Consider the following 19371-nt stretch of genomic DNA (forward strand, 5'->3'; position numbering starts at 1 on the left):
TTTGAGTTTTTAATTTTCATTGTATTTATAGGGAGATTAATTATGTTGCTAGCTTCTTAGCAAGGAAGGCCTTGTCAGAAGCTTGTATGATAGTATAACCAAATTCCACTCTATAGTTAGAGGAGCTTTCTAACCCAATATTTATACACACACACACACAAAGGAGTAGCCACTAATTGGCCTATTAATTTGGTGGTTGTCCTCAATAGCCCCTATAATGTATATTAGTTTTCTTCTTCAAAAAATGTTAAAATCACAAAATTTTGAGTCATGTGGCCAGTCAGCTACCTAGAAATAATTTTTATCTCCCCATACCCCTATATGACAGAATTTCCAATGCCAAAAGATCTTGTATGAAACATGACCGATACAAACCCCCCCCCCCCAAACACCCAACACAACTAAATTTGAAAGAACCAAAATTATTTTCCTTCATTACTAACTCATGCAGTCCACAGCCCATGCCTAACATATTTTATCTTTCTTAAGTTCTCTTTTTCTTGGTCATATATCGCTTCCGAGTCCCTACTCTTGCTCTTTTTTCCCCTTCGATTCTAGTAACGAAGAGATCACCTGTGAGCCTATAAGACACGCTGTAAACAGGGAATTTCCTAACATAGTGTCTCCTCTCCCTACGCAAACCAGAGATTCGAGTGTCTTCCCAATGAAGTTCCTCCTCTTTTTATGCTTCAACTCTAGGGCTTCCTCTAGATTTTCTTAAATTACTTAAGAATATTTCTACTTTAGATCTTCTTCTTCTTAGGAGGCATCAGACCACAACTTATTATAAAATTTAAAGACAATAATTGTATTTATTGACACACACACACATATATATTTATATATATAGGACATGTAGTTAAGAAGCATACGAAAAACTTAGTTGCATCTTAGGGCTCACTGGGGGATGCGAAGATAGAGAGGGACAAGATTATGAGAGTTGGGAGGTGAGTCCCAAACAGAGAAGGCACTGGTGGAGTTCATCCACTTGTCTGTGATCTCCGGGTAATGGCGATGTATGACATCTCGAAGGCTCTCTGTAGTGTTCACCCATTCCAGCCCCTTCTTAGTGTACGTCTCCTCATTGAAGTAGCTCGTGAAAAACCTATCTGCTTCCAACCTCCTGTGATCACAATATATCAATTACATAATCGAATGGTCTTGAACTTGTTTGAATAGTTGAAACTTTGATGTACCTGGAAGCCATGACGATGAAAATAACGAATGCTGTTTCACTGATGGCGAATCCTTTGATCTTCTTCTCGGCCATGAGACCCACCAATAGATCTAGCTGCTCAACATTATCACCGTACACTTCACGCAGTGTGTGAATAGCTTCAACGTCATCCGTCAGATCTTCCCATTTGGATATTGGTATTAACATCATTCCCCTGCGGAGCTCGTTGTACCTTGCAACTTTCCTCTCCCTGTCTCTATAAACTGCATATCAAATAATATCAGGAAAAAAAAAAATTGGATCATCATCTTCTTCCTTCTTGGTTCTTGATCCTTGATTGTGAGTGAAGGGATAATTTCTAGCTACTTACTCTCAAGAGCAGGGAAATCAATGTGATCAGGTCTTTCAGTCCCATCTTGGTTTTGGGTAATGAGGTCCCTCAGCCACATTGGATAGTTAAATAGCTCCAAAGCACCGCATGCTTGATGTCCCATGGAAACCATTTGCCTATCAAATCCAATCTCATATAGTGTTTTCTCTCCCTTTAGACCGATCAGATTCTTCATTGGAACCCTATTTTAGATATTTATGCAAACATAGTTATCTCTTCTACAACATTTTATAGTTATCAAATGAAATGAAATCAGCACAGAGAGAGAGAGAGAGAGAGAGACAGACTATACTGTTTAAGCAAGGGTGGTGATTTGTTGGGTCCTGGAGAAACAGAAAGATTCCGGAGGAGAAGGTAGTCCGGTAGAAGAGAATGCATCCTATAAACACTGAGGAACTCCTCTGTCAGAGAATATGGAACTCCATGATTCTCGGGCTTCTTTAAACCCACCAGACCTCCCAATATGGCTCCTCCTACATGCCCAAATGTATCCTTGAATTTCTTCCCCAATATCCCATACCTGCAATTTCATTCCACAAACATATACGTCACACACTGGGCTACTCATTTCCAATGTGAGAGGTTATTATTTTTACCTTTTACGGTAAGCCAGCAAGAGAGAGACTAAATGGCTCACCAATTGGTGCGCATAGATGCGAGCATTGTATCGGTCTTAAGGAGCTCAACAGTCCAATCGATAGTGTGGATCTTAGCGATGACGGCGGAAGTGACTAGTCTTGCATGGCGGTAGAGGTCTTCGTCTTCAAGGTCATGGTATTCCTTCTTCAGGGCGTCACACACTGCATTGTGTTCCTTCACGAATAGGGCTTGCAAGGTGGACACACCTGCCCAGCTGTTGCGCACATCGCCGGATATGGCTATCCCATCTTCTTCATGGAGGAGAAGGCCGTCCTCCTTGGATATCTTGAGCTTCCCATCCTTGTAGGTTCTCACTTTCCCCATCGCTTTTGCGTTGCTCCCATATATAGAGCTTCCATCCCACCAAGGTGTTCTGATGTTCAGTGTACCAGTCTTGATCTCGTAGAAACCAGTTGGGACTTCCTTGGTTTTATAGAATCTGAATGCTTTGAGTGGGCATTGGCTAGCTACTTCCCTTGGTGCTGTAAGCTCTACCTGCTTGAATACACATACATGAGAGTTCCATTGATATCAGTACCACTATGAACATTTAGTTATGGATTAAAACTAGACCTGGTTGGTATCTTCCATGTGATCAACCCAATCATGTATCATGAACTGAACCCAAGAAGCTGCGATCATGTTGATTTGCTTTCCCGTGTCAATGTACTTTCTCCGGGCTAGAAGCTTTGTGGCCACCACCATTGGATCTGGCCTCAGTAGCTACACAATGCACAATGGAACAAAAACCCATTAAAATGGGTATATGGTTGCATCATTGATCGCGTGTTCAAGTATAGAAAAAGTCTCTCTCCACTAAATAAGGTTGCATACATTATGACCCTCCCTAAATTTTAAAACGAATGAATGATATAATTAATTAATACCTCATTTTTCTGATCAACGGGGAGAATATTGCGGCCAAAGAAGGAACCCTGACTACCTGCACCATCATTGAAAGGATCATTATATGTGCCATCTGCTGTCCTGTAAGGGTAATCAACCAGGTTAGATCGATTTCCAATCGGTGTGCCGCCGACTTTAATCAGGTTGTATTGTTGGTGAAGGTGTCTCCGGATGGCCAGATATGTCATCCCTAACAACACTGGTAACCGATGCCATACCCCTAGCTTATCAATGGTGTGCATGATCTGCATCAACATATATCAAGATTATTTTCACTGATAACTTAAAAACTTGAAATACCCACTAGCTAGATGAAGAAAGAATTAAAGTAGCTACACATAAGGCCTTGGTTACCAGGAAAAGAAGTTTATGTAAGAAAGTCATTCTAGAGACAACTTCATGGAAGTCCTCATGGATGAAATGATGGAATTGCAAGGCCAGGAGAGCCCGCAGAGATACCATTGCTGGAGATATATCGTTTCTTCTTTTAATATTAAGAGCTTATAGATATGGAATTGACACTACGAAGAAGGCAGGGCCTGGATGTGCCTCTATTTATAGCTATACATCGACAGTAAGAAAATGATATTGGGTTGTTGGCCTTGTTTCTTCTCTAATATTTATTTTTCCCTTCCTCAAAGTATTGCAGAGCTAGGTTTATATATATGGGAGAACACTGAACAAGACAGGCTTGGACATGCCTCTCTATTTATAATCATATATAGACCTCAATGGTTGGGATTGGCCTAAGTTAAGATATATGCCACATTTGAGGAAATGGAATTTTGAATTTTGATATTATGATAAAAATGAAATTTTCTAAGAATTAATTACATCAAATGTATTATTGAAGATGACATCATCTTTTAAGATTCTTAAAGTTTTTTTTTTTTTCACAAGAACTTTTCTGTTTATTATTTTATTTCTTAGATCGAGTTTTACTTCACCTATGATAAAGAGTAACGATAAGGGTACTTTCAATATTCATAAAAAATATACACTGACTATAAAATTGCAGTGGTGGATTTTCTTTCACCCACGATGAAGAAAAACCCTTCTTATTTTCCTATTTTTATTTGTTATATTATTTGAAATGAAATTTTGAATTGTTTATTATTCTGTTCACAAATGTATATTTTAGTGCTAAGTAAGAATGGGTCAAGGGGCAAATGTGACCAAGTGAGATGGTACGGAAAAGTCTAGAGTCTATGCTAGCTATCATTAGAAACGAAACTCGACAATGACATCCTCATCAATTCCATGTATCATCAACTATCCAAAATTAATTCACAACCAAGAAGTCAGACAATGCTAACTACCCAACTTAAAGGCCAATAAATTTCGAAAGGCCCATAGGATGAGGAATTAAAACCTCTCATTCTTTGTGGAATTTTTTTTTTTCTTAAGGTCAGCAGAAATATATTAATAAAAGAAAAAATAGAATACAAAGAGACCCACTTGGGAAAATAAAATACAAAAATCAGATTTTCTTTCCACCTGCAGCATTGTCATCAGCAGAAGAAGAGACCAGAACAAGAGAACTTTGGCTTAGCCTTTTGCTCCACCTTTGGCATTGCCATCAGTAGAGGAGGAGACTAAGAAAGCAAGAGGCAACTAACACTGAAGAACCAGCATATCACTTGAATCTGAAACAAGGTCTCTTAGTTGCATCCAAATCAATATCATTGGATGTGAATCTTGGAGCATCATTTTATATAGTCGATGATCTTGTCGTAGCAACATGCTTCGCTAGGCTATTCGCAACCATATTAACCTCTCTAAAACAGTGAAAAATACTCCATTGATTGTTATTCAGATATCTCAGCAAAGATAACCATTTTTGCCTAAAATTATTCTTTATGGATATTATTTTTTTATAAGATCGCACAATTATTTATTAAGAGAACTTAGGATTGGGTTAGGATTTTAAGAAATTGAATCAATTGACGCCCCTTATATAAGTATTTTTTTTTTTCCTATTGTGTGAATGATGATGAAGAAGAAAAGAAGGGTCTCTTTTTCTCTCTCTCTCTCTCTAAATCTGTCAAGCACTGACCCATTAACTTTTTTTTTTTTTTTGAAAGATAATTTGTATTAAAAATGAAAAAATAATAATAATAACAAGACAAAGGAAACTTGGAGAATAACCAGGTAAACTAAATATATATATATATATATATATATGAGTTTAAGCTAATTCCAACTCAACTTTCGGCATTGCCATCAGTAGGAGAAGAAACAAGCTAAAAACCACAGGAAAGGATCAAAATCAAGACCAGTCTTTAGTCAATCATATGCCGACCCATTAATTGATAGGTCCCAAGTCTCAATTAATCGGCCAGTCATCTGTCCTTGATTAAGTGGTCATAACACCAAATGTGTACTACAAAAATACATGTCAGAATACCCTATTATCTTGTGTTGGTCTTATCTATTTGGAGCCTGGGAGGGGTGAGTTTGGATCGGTTCTAATGTTTGACATTTCTACATGAAGTGGCCACCCACTCGAAGCAAAGTGTATGTCTTGGAAGCCCAAATGCAAGCATTTTCTCTTACACCTCAAAGTATTTTATAGATATTTCTTTGACATATTTAAATTATGTCAGGATTCCTCTTCCATTTGCTCCCTTCCTTGCTCTCCCATATCTCAAACTCTCTTCCTTTACACTCTTCCATTGTTAAATCAGTTAGTTTATACAATTATTTTTAGTAAAAATTCGGAAAGTTTTCTTGTTAGATTTGAAAATTTTTACTTTCTTTTCTTTCAATTTTCCTTACAACCAAACAGAGCTAACAAGGCTGTCAAATCTAAACCCACACGATAGGCCCAATACAGCCCACACGACAGCCCAGCTGTTTTCTATTCAAAATAGATCTATAATCAATCCTCATGTAGTATTTTTGTTCGTTTCTTTATTTATTTTCTAGTGTGTGCTCTCTGCTGATTGCAATACCCAAGGTGGAGGGTTAGTGTCTGATGTTTAGTTTATTCTTGTATTTTCATTCTCTTTTCTTTCTTTTTTGTTTAATATAAACGATCTTTTAGCCAATAAATAAATAAATAAAGTGCATTAAAAGTATATATAACTCTTTTGTCCCAAAAAATTAAGTTTATTATAATGAAGTCCCCCACGGGACCTATTGTAACCGACTAACAAGAATCTTGTTTCTTACACAACTAACAATAGCCCATTCAAGAATTTCAGTTGATTTAGATCAATACACAATATGTATACTCGCATTTGTGTCTTAGAATCTCCACTTGAGATCACACAGTGCAACAATTGTATGAAAATAATGCTTAATTTTATTTGGTTGAAACCTGAAGACAATCAATAACCAATTTTATATCATGCGAACTAATGAATATTAGAAGCACTTCATTTTGATTACAGAAACCAATGAAAGCTCAAACTTGGTACAAAGACAACATTTGAATGTCAGAATTCTATTTTCTTCTGTGATTAAAACATCTAGATTAGAAAAGGAAGTTGGTTACAATGTGTGAGATAGGAATTCCAAGAACAAACAACATCATTAATTTCTAACTGAAGCAGTATCCACTCAAAATCAATCAGCATCTGGCAGCATTACCCAAGCATGCTGGAGAGATTTCAAATATTTTCACAAATCGGAAGATGATTTAGAAGAAGCAAACTCCATGATCATGGATCATGGATTATTCCTTATTGTTTGCTTTGAACTCGAAGAAGATATACAAATGTACTATGGGTTCCTAGCTCCACCGGTTCAAAGGCGTTGTGTATTAACAGATGATGTCTTCAGTTTGAGTCTTTAAATCCGAATCCTCTATTTATATGGGAGAAAAATTTTACGATCATGAGGATAGCTGTTAAGTTAGTCTCGAATTCTTGACCCGTTTTGAAGATTGATCTTATCCGACATATTTTGGTGGCGACCCAAATGGGAAATTTCTGAGATCTGTGATGGAAGCAGAGGGGTTGGGCTGATAGGCCCAAGCCTGGAGCCCATCACTGATCTTGTATGGGGGTGCAGGGGCGTAGCCCCCACGGTATGGTTCGACTGGATCGACCGCGACCCGATGGGTCGACCCACGATTTGGAGTATATATAATGTACTGCTACTTGTTGAGAAAGTCATTGTATTCCAGGGTTTTCAGCAGCTAGGGTTTCAGGGTGAATTTTTCCTCGCCGTTGTTAGGGTGTAATTTCTCTTCTGCATAGTGAATCATCTTCTTCTTTGCCCGAGGACGTAGCACACCACTCTGGTGTGTGAACCTCATTAAATCTCTGTCGTACGAATCTATTGTCTCTTTATTATTCGTGTTTCTTGGTGTTTGATCTAACAATAGCAGTAGACCGGGAATCTAAAAAATTGTTTTCTTATAGATAAGGTGGAAAATATTTACTTTTGCGAGGAGGAAGAAAGAAGAGGTGCGATAAGTGCTGCTGACGGCGAGGCTGGAATGCAGGTCGCTGATGCGAGTGAGGAAGATTCGAGAGGGATAGATTCTCAGGGAGGTCCTGGCGATAGGTTCTTGGATCCTTTCTAGTAAGCGGAACAACATCTTCAAACATGTGATGGCAAGTCCAGTTCACTCTGGTTTGGACAGAAGTGAAGATGCGCTCCATTTGCTTGCTTCTCAAGTGGATCGGACTTCCTTTGAGCGTGCAATTAATGGATGCCCCTTGTACTCAGGTGTTGCTATTGACGAATCCAGGCCAGATGGAATTATCAACTCCCCCATTCTACACAGAGAGCATGAGGTAACTTCTATTGCTTGTAGTTCAATTCAAGGAGGAACGGAAGTGGTGCACCATGAAATACACAGAATTGATGAGCTTGCAAGAATAGCTGAAACTAATGGAGCTATGGAGGCTGTCAGGTGCAGGAAAGACAAGGGCCCTATCAATACGGTGCAGACCAGAAGGTCTGAGTGAATTGGGTTTTTAAAAAAGTGATTAATGCGGATCCTCTTCTGGAATGTAAGAGGGTTTAAGAAGGCCTCATCCCGCATATGGCCTTAAGAAACATGGTGCGAGATAAAAATTTTGATTTTATTTGTCTAGCTGAGCCAATGATTGATTAAGACTACTTTTCCTCAACTGATGTTTTGTAGAATGGGATATGAAGCTGATCTAATCAATAATTTGAGGATGGACAGAGTTTTGAACCTGTGGCTGTTATGGAAAAGGGGTATAAAAACCCCATAGTGGTAGCGCAATCAAACTCAACCTCTAGAGTCATACTCACACTCGACAACCTCTCCTACATTGTAGGCATTTTCAGTGAGCACAAACTCTAGAGACTGACTTGCAGTCCAAGACTACCTCATGAGACAGCAGAGTTGGAATAGAACTCTCACACGTGATAATAGATTTTCAGTCCATTACTCACATATGTTAACAGAGTCCTACCCTATTACTATTAGAGTTTGAGTCTCCCACATGTGAACATAGAGTTTGTCTATAACTCAATAACTGTAATCTTTATATAAGAGCACCAGTGTACACTTATTAAAGTTAATGCCAATACACTACTTCAACAAATCTGAGCAGCAGATCTCTGTGAGTGTTGATTGGAAGCAGTAGGAGATCTTTCTGACATTAATCCATGCAAGCTGCTTGAGGGCTAAAAGGAGTAACTTATGGGTAGATCTTGCTTCTGTGCCGGCTATGACAGCCCCCTGGCTAATGGTAGGTGACATCACATGAAAAGAGGGCTCAGAATTTTCAACTTGGGATCTGCTGCAGAATTTGAAGCCATGATTGACTCATGTTTTATGATCCCGATTCTTTCACAAGGGAGGAAATTTACGTGGTAAAATAATCGTAAGCTTGGGAGTGTATCAGCGATTCTTGATAGAGGCTTCTATAATGAGGCATGGCTCAGTAATTTTCAAGATTGTGCACAATTGGTCTTTCAGAGAGCCTTTTCGGATCACTGCCCGATTATAATTACATCAGAACCAAGTGCAAAGCCTAACAATTTCCCTTTTAGGCTTCACAAATTTTAGATGGAGGAGGAATCTTTCACTCAAATGGTCAGGGATCCATGGGAGTAGGGATTGATTGGTACTCCCTCTTTTGTGATTGCTCAAAAGCTGAAGCGCCTGAAGCCACACATCAGATGCTGGTCTAGATCAATATTTCCAAATTTGGAAGAGGAGTTAATCAAAACAAAGGAGGATCTTGTGGCTGTGCAGGACGAAATTGAAGTCAGGGGTATTGATGATCTATTATTTGGGAAGGAAGCAGATGCCAAAACTCCCTATTTAAAAGCATTACAAAACCATGAGAAGCTGTGGGCTAAAAATTCGAGACTCAGATGGCTAAATAGGGTGATAGGAATTCAAAATTCTTTCACCTTTATGCAAAGATTTGTCGAGCCAAGAATGCTATTAGAAGGGTGCGTCGCAGGGATAGGACTATAGCTGTTGATTGGGAGGCAATATCTGATTATATCATTTCATATTATGAAGACTTGCTCAGAGAAGCTCCAACAGTTGATCATACAGAATTGTCGGATAGTATTCCAACCCTAATTGATGAGGTTGACCTTCTCACCATGGATGTTGTTCCAGATGCATCCAAAATCAAGAGGGCAGTTTGGGACTTGGATCTCGATAGCTCTCTAGGTCCAGATGGATTCCCTGGGGACTTTCTTTTGTCACTGCTGAGAGATTGTCTCAAAGGACTTCATCAGAGCGGTTAGAGAGTTTTTCATCACAGAGCAAATGCCTAGAGGTACAAATAACAACTTTCTTGCGTTAATTCCTAAGATTGATGGAGCTGACACTTTAGATATATTTAGACCATTGTGTATGGGTATCTTTTACTGCAAAGTGTTGTCCAAGATTCTGGCCACAAGGATCTCTTTTTTTCTTCCCAGGCTCATATCAGAAGAGCAGAGTGTATTTCAGCAAGGCAAGGTAATACACTCAAACATCAGTATGGCCTCTGAGCTTGCTAATATAATGACTGACTCAATGAGAGGAGGAGGAATGGGACTGAAGATAGATGTTCAAAAAGCTTTTGACACAGTTTCCTGGAATTTTATTCTCATGGTGTTGAGGAAATTTGGCTTCTCAGTGAAGTGGATAAAGTGAATCTCCCAAATTTTATCTTCTTCAAAATTATCTATTCTTCTTAATGGAGGACCTGTGGGGTACTTTGGAGTTGGGAGGGGTCTGAGGCAAGGGGATCCAGTGCCGCCCATTCTATTTATCTTAGAGGAAGAAGTATTAAGCAGAGGGCTCAAACGTCTGATCACTAAAAAGAAAATTAAAGCTTTAAATGGCCCCAGAGGTATTTTGTCCCTGTTCATCTATGTTTGCTGATGATATATTTCTCTTTATGAACACATCAGTTTGCTATGTGAGGTATTTTGGTCCCTGTTCATCAGTCAACTCATGGATGATCCCTGTAAATTAGATGATTGACTGACACACATGGCCATTGCATCACTCTTTTCTTTTTTCATCAAACATTTACATAATTCTTTTTTTTTTTAGTAGTATTTTGTAAATGATCAATTCTAAAATATCACTGATTCCAAACACTAATTACATGACAAATTACATTAAAAATGTTGATTGATTATACACTTATCATAATTTTGTATTCAAAATAGATCTAAGATCAGTCCTCATGTAGTATTAAGATATTATTTTTTTAGATGATCCAGTTCAATATATACACAATATGTATACTCGCACTTCTATCTTTGAACACCAGTCATTTCTGTGATCACACAATGTGACAACCATATGAAATAAGATAAACTGGTATAATACGATGAGAAAAGAAGATGTTCAAAAGTAGTCACAAATAAAGTAGTAAATTGTATATGGTCGTTAGACCACAATAACCTCTTTTTTTTTTTTTTTTTTGAATAATAAATATATTAAAAATAAAACAAAGAATACAGTCAAGAGGCGCTAGACCACAGACAAACAAAGAGAAATTAAAAAAAAAAAATCAAAACAACAAAAACCAACTCTTATCAAGAGGACTAGCAACAACAAGATCATACTAGGATCTTCCAAGAGGCATCAGTTTTCCAATCCATTGAGCGAATAAATAAGGAGCAAACCTAATACGATAACTCTTCTCCCTATTCAAAGTAGTGATTCGAGTGTCTTCCCAGTGTTCACCCATTCCAATCCCTTCTTAGTGTACGTCTCCTCATTGAAGTAGCTTGTGAAGAACCTATCTGCTTCCAACCTCCTGCGATCACAATATGTCAATTACATAATCGAATGGTCTTGAACTTGTTTGAACAGTTGGAACTTTGAAATTTTGATTTACCTGGAAGCCATAACGATGAAAATAACAAATGCTGCTTCGCTGATGGCGAATCCTTTGATCTTCTTCTCGGCCATGTGACCCACCAATAGATCTAGTTGTTCAACATCATTACCGTACACTTCAGGTAGTGTGTGAACAGCTTCAACGTCATTCGTCAGATCTTCCCATTTGGATATTGGTATTAACATCATTCCCCTACGGAACTCATTGTCTCTATAAAATGCATATCAAATAATATCCAAAAAAAAAGTGGATCATCATCTTCTTATTCTTGATTCTTGATCGTGATTCGTGAGTGAAGAGATACTTTCTAGCTACTTACTTTCAAGAGCAGGGAAATCAATGTGGTCAGGTCCTTCAGTCCCATCTTCATTTTGGGTAATGAGGTCCCTCAACCACATTGGATAGTTAAATAGCTCCAAAGCACCGCATGCTTGATGTCCCATGGAAACCATTTGCCTTTCAAATCCAATCTCATATAGTGTTTTCTCTCCCTTTAGACCAATCAGATTCTTCATTGGAACCCTATTTTAGATATTTATGCAAACATCGTTATCGCTTCTGCAACATTTTATAGTTATTAAATGAAATGAAATCAGCATCAGAGAGAGATTATACTGTTTAAGCAAGGGTGGTGATTTGTTGGGTCCTGGAGAAACAGAAAGATTCCAGAGGAGAAGATAGTCCGGTAGAAGAGAATGCATTCTATAAACACTAACGAACTCCTCTGTCAGAGAATATGGAACCCCATGATTCTCGGGCTTCTTTAACCCACTAGACCTCCCAATATGGATCCTCCTACGTGCCCAAATGTATCCTTGAATTTCTTCCCCAATATACCATACCTGCAATTTATTCCACAAATATACATGTTAGAGAGAGAAACTTCTGAGGCACCTGCCACACCTTGGCACTCATTTCCGATGTGAGATTAGTACTTTTGCCTTTTACCTGGAATCTAACAAGAGAGACTAGGGCCTATTTGATTTTGTTTCTCTTGTTTCTGTGTATAGAAACTGTAGAAACAGTTTTTGCCGTTTCTGTGCTAAGAAACGATTTTTGGAAATGCAAAAAGGTGTTTGATTTTTCTATTTCCCGAAACGTTTCTAACAGTTTAGTCGAGTTCAAGACATGAGTGAAGGCACGACATTATAGGAATGCAACTCAAGAGTGAAGGCATGACGTTGGAGTTGTAGATATGCTTCATGGGGATGAGCTTCAGAAGGATGAAGGCAATCCGAAACTGTAAGCTTCGCACAACCAAGTGGGAATCGCTGTAGTTGGAAAGCGAGAAGTTTCAACAATGGGTTGGGGGTTTGGGTAGGTCAAGTGAAGTATCGGGTTTTTCACAATTTTTGTCGCTCCCACTTGTTTCTAGAAACAGAAAAACAAGTCTAACTTGTTTCTCCATTCCTGTTTCCAGACACAAAAATAAACATAAATTTCTATTTTTCTGTTTTCAAAATAAGTGAAACAAAACAGAAATATCAAAGGCACCATTTCTGAGCACAGAAAAACGGAAAAACCATTTCTTAAAGCAAAATCAAACAAGCCCTAAGTGGCTCACCAATTGCTGCGCATAGATGCGAGCATTGTATCAGTTTTAAGCAGTTCCACGGTCCAATCGATAGTGTGGATCTTAGAGATGACGGCGGAAGTGATGACTCTTGCATGACGGTAGAGGTCTTCATCTTCAAGGTCATGGTATTCCTTCTTCAGGGCGTCACACATTGCACTGTGTTCCTTCACGAAAAGGGCTTGCAAGGTGGACACACATGGTTTCCTATCTTCGTCATGCAGGAGAAGGCCGTCCTCCTTGGATATCTTGAGCTTCCCATCTTTGTAGGTTCTCACTTTCCCCATCACTTTTGCATTGCTCCCATATATAGAGCTTCCATCCCACCAAGGTGTTCGGATGTTCAGTGTACCAGTCTTGATCTCGTAGAAACCAGTTGGGACTTCCTTGGTTTTATAGAATCTGAATGCTTTGAGTGGGCATTGGCTCGCTACTTCCCTTGGTGCTGTAAGCTCTACCTGCTTGAATACCCATGCATGAGAGTTCCATTGATATAAGTACTACTATTAACATGTAGTTATAGTGTTGGGTTCCAAGCTTACACCATATGAGATCAGTGTTGGGCTCCGGGCTTGGGTCAATAGGTCCAATCCCTCTGTTTTCATCATAGATTTTAGAAAATTTTCCATTCGGGTTACCACTAAAATATGTCGAAGCGGGTCAATCTTCAAAACGGGTCAATAATTCGAGACAAATTTAATAGACTGAATGAACGATGGAATTAATCAATACCTCATTCTTCTGATCATCCAGGAGAATATTGCGGCCAAAGAAGGAACCCTGACCACCTGCACCTTCATTGAATGGATCATTATATGTGCCATCGGCTGTCCTGTAAGGGTAATCGACCGGGTTAGATCGAACTCCAATCGGTGTGCCGCCGACGTTAACCAGGTTGTATTGTTGGTGAAGGTGCCTCTGGATAGCCAGATATATCATCCCTAACAACACAGGTAACCGTTGCCATATCCCTAGCTTATCAATGGTGTGCATGATCTGCGTCAACATATATTAAGATTATTTTCACTGACAACTTAAGAACTTGAAATACCCATTAGGATGAAGAAACAATTAAAGTAGCTACACATGAGGCCTTAGTTACCAGGAAAAGAAGTCTATCTAAGAAAGTCATTCTAGAGACAACTTCATGGAAGTCCTCATGGATGAAATGATGGAATTGCAAGGCCAGGAGAGCCCGTCAAGATACCATTGCTGGAGACATATCGTTTCTTCTTTCTAATTAATATTAAAAGAGCTTATAGAAATGGAATTGACACTATGAAGAAGGCAGGGGCCTAGATGTACTATTTATAGCTATACATCGACAGTGATCAGAAAATGATATTGGATTGTTGGTTTTGTGGTAGGATTTAGCTTTTTCTTTTTCTTCTTTTTTTTTGGTAAAGATGGTGGGATTTAGCTATGCATTCACTGTCAAGATTCGTTTAAGTAGGGAGAGGGATAGGTATGCGGCCGATATCAAGTATGCTAGCGGATAACACCAATAAGAACACATGATGGAGTATCATTCAGGAAGGATATGAGGGTCATTTCAGCAAAAAGGAAGAGAGAGATAGGCACAATGGGTGCTAGCATACTTGATATCGGCGGCATACTCAACCTTTTCCCTAAGTATTATTGTGGAATCAATTCATTTTCCTTGTTTTTTTAATGCATTATCTCTCTTCTTTCTGCCTTTATTTATTTATTTATTTATTTATTTTTGAGTTTGTTGTTTTTCCGATTGAAACTTTATCTGTTGCATTTGATTGGATAAAAGTTCCAAAGTGGGGAAAACAATAAACACAAGAAAACAAAAAATAATGAGATTTAATCAACTATTAGGATGGCTGATAATTAGTATTGAATTATTATTATTATTATTTTTTTTTTTTTGGTTGTTGAATGGATAATATATTAAAAATAAACGAAAAATAGATACAATAGAGAAAGCCTAAATAAACTATCCAAGGGCAAAGGCCTTACCCATCAGAAGCCAGCCCGATAGGCGAGGGACTAAACAAGCCAACCCTAGTAAAAGATCAAGACAGGAAACCAATAAAACAAGCAAGAAGAAGGAGGAATAAGAAAATGGGGTAGGACAGAAATAAGACAAATCCAAATTGATGAAATAACATAAAGGAAGGAAAGCGATCCAAAACATAAAAAAAAGATGATACATCAAAATTTGGGGAGAGAATAACAGAAGGTCCCAAGATGATGCCAGGTATCTAATTCTTCTTGTATCAGGACAACCAGCACAATAGTGAAGAAATATTATACAGTGGTTGGCTGAATTGCTCATCAAAGCCTAACGAAAATGAGTCTGCAAATTTGACAGATTAAAGATTAGTATCTAATTTGTAACACAATGTTACGACATAATATGAAAATCTTAAGGATTGATTACATCATGCTACTGTTGATGTATAAATTGAAGCTACTTTTTATTAATGGTTTTGAGTTTTTAGGTGAATGACTAGTGAACATGGTATTAGAGCACGAAGGTAAAACACTTGAGTCTATGGAAAAAGTGCATCGAAAGAGGTTTCTCGACATTTTTTCTTCCTTGATGCTACAAGGATCATGGAATCTTGACCTACACTTGTAGGAGAGTGTTGACATATGCAATATACATTAACACTGTAACAAACAGTTCCAAAGATTTTATGTCTTTATGGCAGTTGATCAACAATGAAATATTAAGAATAGTTGGTGAGATTAATTATGTGTATTCTTCAGATTGGAATTCACTTTATCACAGGAACAACAACCCTAGCTAACTGTCGCAGAAGTCATGAAGGATGAGAAGTCCCATTTCTTCTTCTCAGTTCTCACTCGCAGTAAACGAAGAAAATGGCAGCCTCATGGATTCCACATTTCAGATTTTCCAAGATGCCAATCACCTATATAAACTTTCCACACCTTATATAAAGCGTTTCCCACCTTAGTAAGCTTGTATTCGTGTAAAATATTTTCCATCTTTACATGTGGATCCCACAAAAATTTATATTTTATTTATTTTTCTTCTACCACAATGGGAGGGAGAAGGAAAATCTCTCTCTCCCTCTCTCCCTCTCTCAATTAATCGCTCAATCAGTCCTGAATCTCCTGATAACCACAACACAAAATGGAAGTAGCAAACTACAAAAACACATTTTATATATAATGTTATATTATAAATATCTTTTTAATGAGAATTTTCATACATCTTCTTTCCACTAAAGGGTCATTTGTGTTAAGTAGAGAAAAAAGACAACAAGCTGGCATGGACCACGTCAAAAAACAAATACATAGAAAATCAACTCGCCCACCCCTTCCCCCCACCCCACTCCCCCCCCCAAAAAAAAAAAACCTTTGGCATTACCATCAGCATGAGCAGGGCTAGAGAACAGAGGACCAAACTACTTCTAGACGAATAGGGCCACCTAAGTCACCCTAAACTAGGGTCTACCTTGACTATCAACGCACAGTTCCTGTAATACTGACGAGGGTCACTAAGATAAAGGACCCGACACTTCAGACTTTGCCACTAACTCAGCAAGATAATCTGCCATAGTGCTTGCTTCCCTATAACATGTGATATCTTCGAAAGTTGGATAAGAATACTCCATTCTAGTCTGTTTATCCAACAAGAGCTCAAAAATATTGACCCTATCTTTTTTGCCATATCAAAATAATATTCTCCTTCCCTCTTTCTTTATCTGGATCACCCATATCTCAAACTCTCTTCCTCTCTCCTATTCCATAGGTAAATCAGTTGGTTTTGAATCGGATCCATATAGGGAGCTTCCATGGCCAGCTGCTAAACTCTTCTAAGTGGATATATTTAGATATGCATGTATTTTCAGCCTATGCATTTGGTCTGTGTGTTTTTTATTTAACTGATCCACCCCATTTAGAGGATTAATGTAATTCTCTTCATTTTGTTATTCCCCCTTCTTCTTTGCTTGTTTTTCCTCACTCCTAATTTTCATGCTCTCCCGTCTTCTTAATTTGCTTGTTCCCCCTCCCCTCTCGTCTCCTCTCTCCCCTCCCCCCCACCCCCACCTTTTTGGTTTCATGGCACGTTCCTTTCTTAAGGATGGCTTGTTTTGTCCCGCGCCTATTAGGTTGGCTTCTGATGGATAGGACCTTTGCCCTTGTTTAGTCAATTTAAGCTTTTATCTAGTGTATCTGTGTTTTCGTTGTTTCAATATATTTTCCAAAGAAAAAAAAAAAAAAAAAAAACTCTTCATTTTGTACATACAATTTGTTGTCCAACTTCTTAAACCACCTTTTGTAGACTTCCTATGTCAATTAAAGTCAACAACCCAAAAAATCGAAAAACTACTGCAGCTAATTATAAACAAAGAGCAGAAGATAGAAAATAGAAGAATCCAATGATAAGGATTAGATCAACAAACTGAGGTTCTTGATGCATACAATCTTCTTTGAATCTGGATCACATATGGTTAAGTGATTGACATGTTTTTCGCTTTTCATAAATGCCCCTCCATGCGATGATTAAGAGTCGATGGAGAAAAAGAACACATGTCAACACCTGATTTTACATGAATAGTACATGTACTAATCGGTATTTTTTTTTTTTTTTTTCATTCAATTGGTGAATATATATATATATATATATATATGTATATATACCTAGAAAAACATAAATTTAGTCGCTTTTAGATGCTCATTCATCATTATTTTTTCTTTTTTTGGTAATTGCCCATCTATCATTCATCGATTAAAAAGGGTGACATCTTTTGTTGGGAAATGGTTTTTGTGAGGAAGTGTGGTACTGCACCCATACGAATGGGGGCAAAATGATTGTACCACCCCTTATAAAAGTCGATAATATTTGTCATGTTTATGTTTTTACATGTACTTCTATTGGCCTATGCAATGGTGCAAAGATCACGATCCTGAATAAAGAATTCTTTCCTGTTAGTCTGAATTTAGCATCAATTACACGAACACACACTACAACAAAGGAGGCTTATAACTACGACTTTTTCCACAGTAAAAGATCTAAACCCACAGCAATAGATATAGATGCGGATTACCTGCGGTTTGCTATCCGCAACTACGAGTGATGTCGCTAAGTTTGTAGCTGCGGATTTCACACCGTAGAGACAAGATATTCTATAGCTGTGGATATTTAATTATGAATATTTCCGTAGTAAACCTATTGCTGCGAATTTTTAACTGTGAATTTTTTCCACAGCAAATTTATAGCTACGGATATGTAGCTGTGAATGTTTCAGCAGTAAATCTGTTACTATGGATTTTTAATTGTGAATTTTTTTCCGCAGCAAATCTATAGCTATGGATTTTAGCTACACAATTTTGTGCACCAAAATTTGTAGCTGTGGTTTTGAAGTTGCGGAATTTTTGTGCGGCATAATCTATAGCTACATATTTTAGCTGCGAAAATTTGTAGCTATGATTTTGTAGTTACGGATTTTTTGTGTAGCAAAATCTATAAACTACGGATTTTAGATGCAGATAAAATATTATAAAAACATTTAATATGGATTTGTACTCATTTTAGTCACGTATTTTTTTTTCATTTGTGAAACTTATTACTACAAATATTTTAACCATAGATTTTTGTTAAGAAAATTTATGATTTTTTTTTTTTTTTTTTTTGTAAATAACAATATATGACAATGGTTTTTTTTTTTTTTAGGACTGATGTATTTTTATGCACATCTGTACCTGTTTCTTGAACCCATACAATAAATAATAAGATTCAAATAAAAAATCATTCAATATACATTATATAACAACAATTTGACATCCAAAATACATATAATGCTTAAATCCTGTATACCCAAATCACTTGAATTCAAAGTACATCTAAAATAAAAATCATGTTGATCATCTGAATCACTTAAATCCAGAATACCTGATGCATCAACAGTCTTATCTTAGAAAACTCAACTCCACTAGACTAAACTAATAGCTATTGAATGCTCCTTGTCATTTGGGCCTTGACTGTGTTCGAACTTCCCAGGCTCTATATTGTTGGGCAACTTTGCAAAGATCTTACCACCTTGATCGACTATATTTAAGTCTTTGAGGTACTTCCTGTAATTAATATTAACAAAATTAGATATTTAACAATCAGTTATTACATACTTGTAATAAAACTACAAGTTGTATATCACTTAACCTTGTTGAGATGAAAAATCATTAAGACTTGCTAAAGTGCAAATCCTTTGTTCATGTAACTCATCGTGACCACTAGAAACATTAGGTACCTATCACACATGAAATTACTTCCGAAACAAATAATAGTTAAAATAATGGCCAATAAATTAGTGGGACCATAAATATTGTCAAGAAAATTTGTCCTTTAGTATTGAAAGTTAATGGGGACCAATTAATGAAGAAGAATCTG

The 19371-nt window shown here is 37.5% G+C and overlaps 1 protein-coding gene and 1 pseudogene across 3 annotated transcripts; both read right to left on the reverse strand.

Moving 5' to 3' along the window:
* Positions 1-871: 871 nt before the first annotated feature.
* LOC122081742 (alpha-dioxygenase 1-like) lies at positions 872-13763 on the reverse strand. 3 transcript variants are annotated; one of them, XM_042648977.1, is made up of 8 exons: positions 3468-3761; positions 3095-3358; positions 2781-2930; positions 2206-2702; positions 1861-2088; positions 1548-1750; positions 1197-1440; positions 872-1123 (listed from the first exon to the last, which is right to left on the reverse strand). In XM_042648977.1, the coding sequence occupies exons 1-8, from the start codon at positions 3573-3575 to the stop codon at positions 898-900; spliced, it is 1920 nt and encodes a 639-aa protein (XP_042504911.1). In that variant the 5' UTR covers positions 3576-3761; the 3' UTR covers positions 872-897. The 3 variants fall into 3 exon arrangements, with proteins under 3 accessions (XP_042504911.1, XP_042504927.1, XP_042504920.1); XM_042648986.1 differs by having other exon boundaries at positions 969-1109; positions 3468-3762; XM_042648993.1 differs by lacking the exons at positions 3095-3358; positions 3468-3761 and adding an exon at positions 13713-13763.
* On the reverse strand, positions 11215-14142 carry LOC122081756 (annotated as a pseudogene).
* Between the last annotated feature and the right edge of the window lie 5229 nt (positions 14143-19371).

Source organism: Macadamia integrifolia, chromosome 1 (genome assembly GCF_013358625.1).
Source record: "Macadamia integrifolia cultivar HAES 741 chromosome 1, SCU_Mint_v3, whole genome shotgun sequence".
Classification (NCBI taxonomy): domain Eukaryota; kingdom Viridiplantae; phylum Streptophyta; class Magnoliopsida; order Proteales; family Proteaceae; genus Macadamia; species Macadamia integrifolia.

Coding starts and splice junctions, on each gene's coding strand:
- LOC122081742 (XM_042648977.1), bottom strand. CDS start 3,575: ATGGTATCTCTGCGGGCTCTCCTGGCCTTGCAATTCCATCATTTCATC. Junction 3,359..3,467: donor TACATAAACTTCTTTTCCTG/GTAACCAAGGCC, acceptor ATGTTGATGCAG/ATCATGCACACCATTGATAA. Junction 1,441..1,547: donor TGATTTCCCTGCTCTTGAGA/GTAAGTAGCTAG, acceptor TTTGATATGCAG/TTTATAGAGACAGGGAGAGG.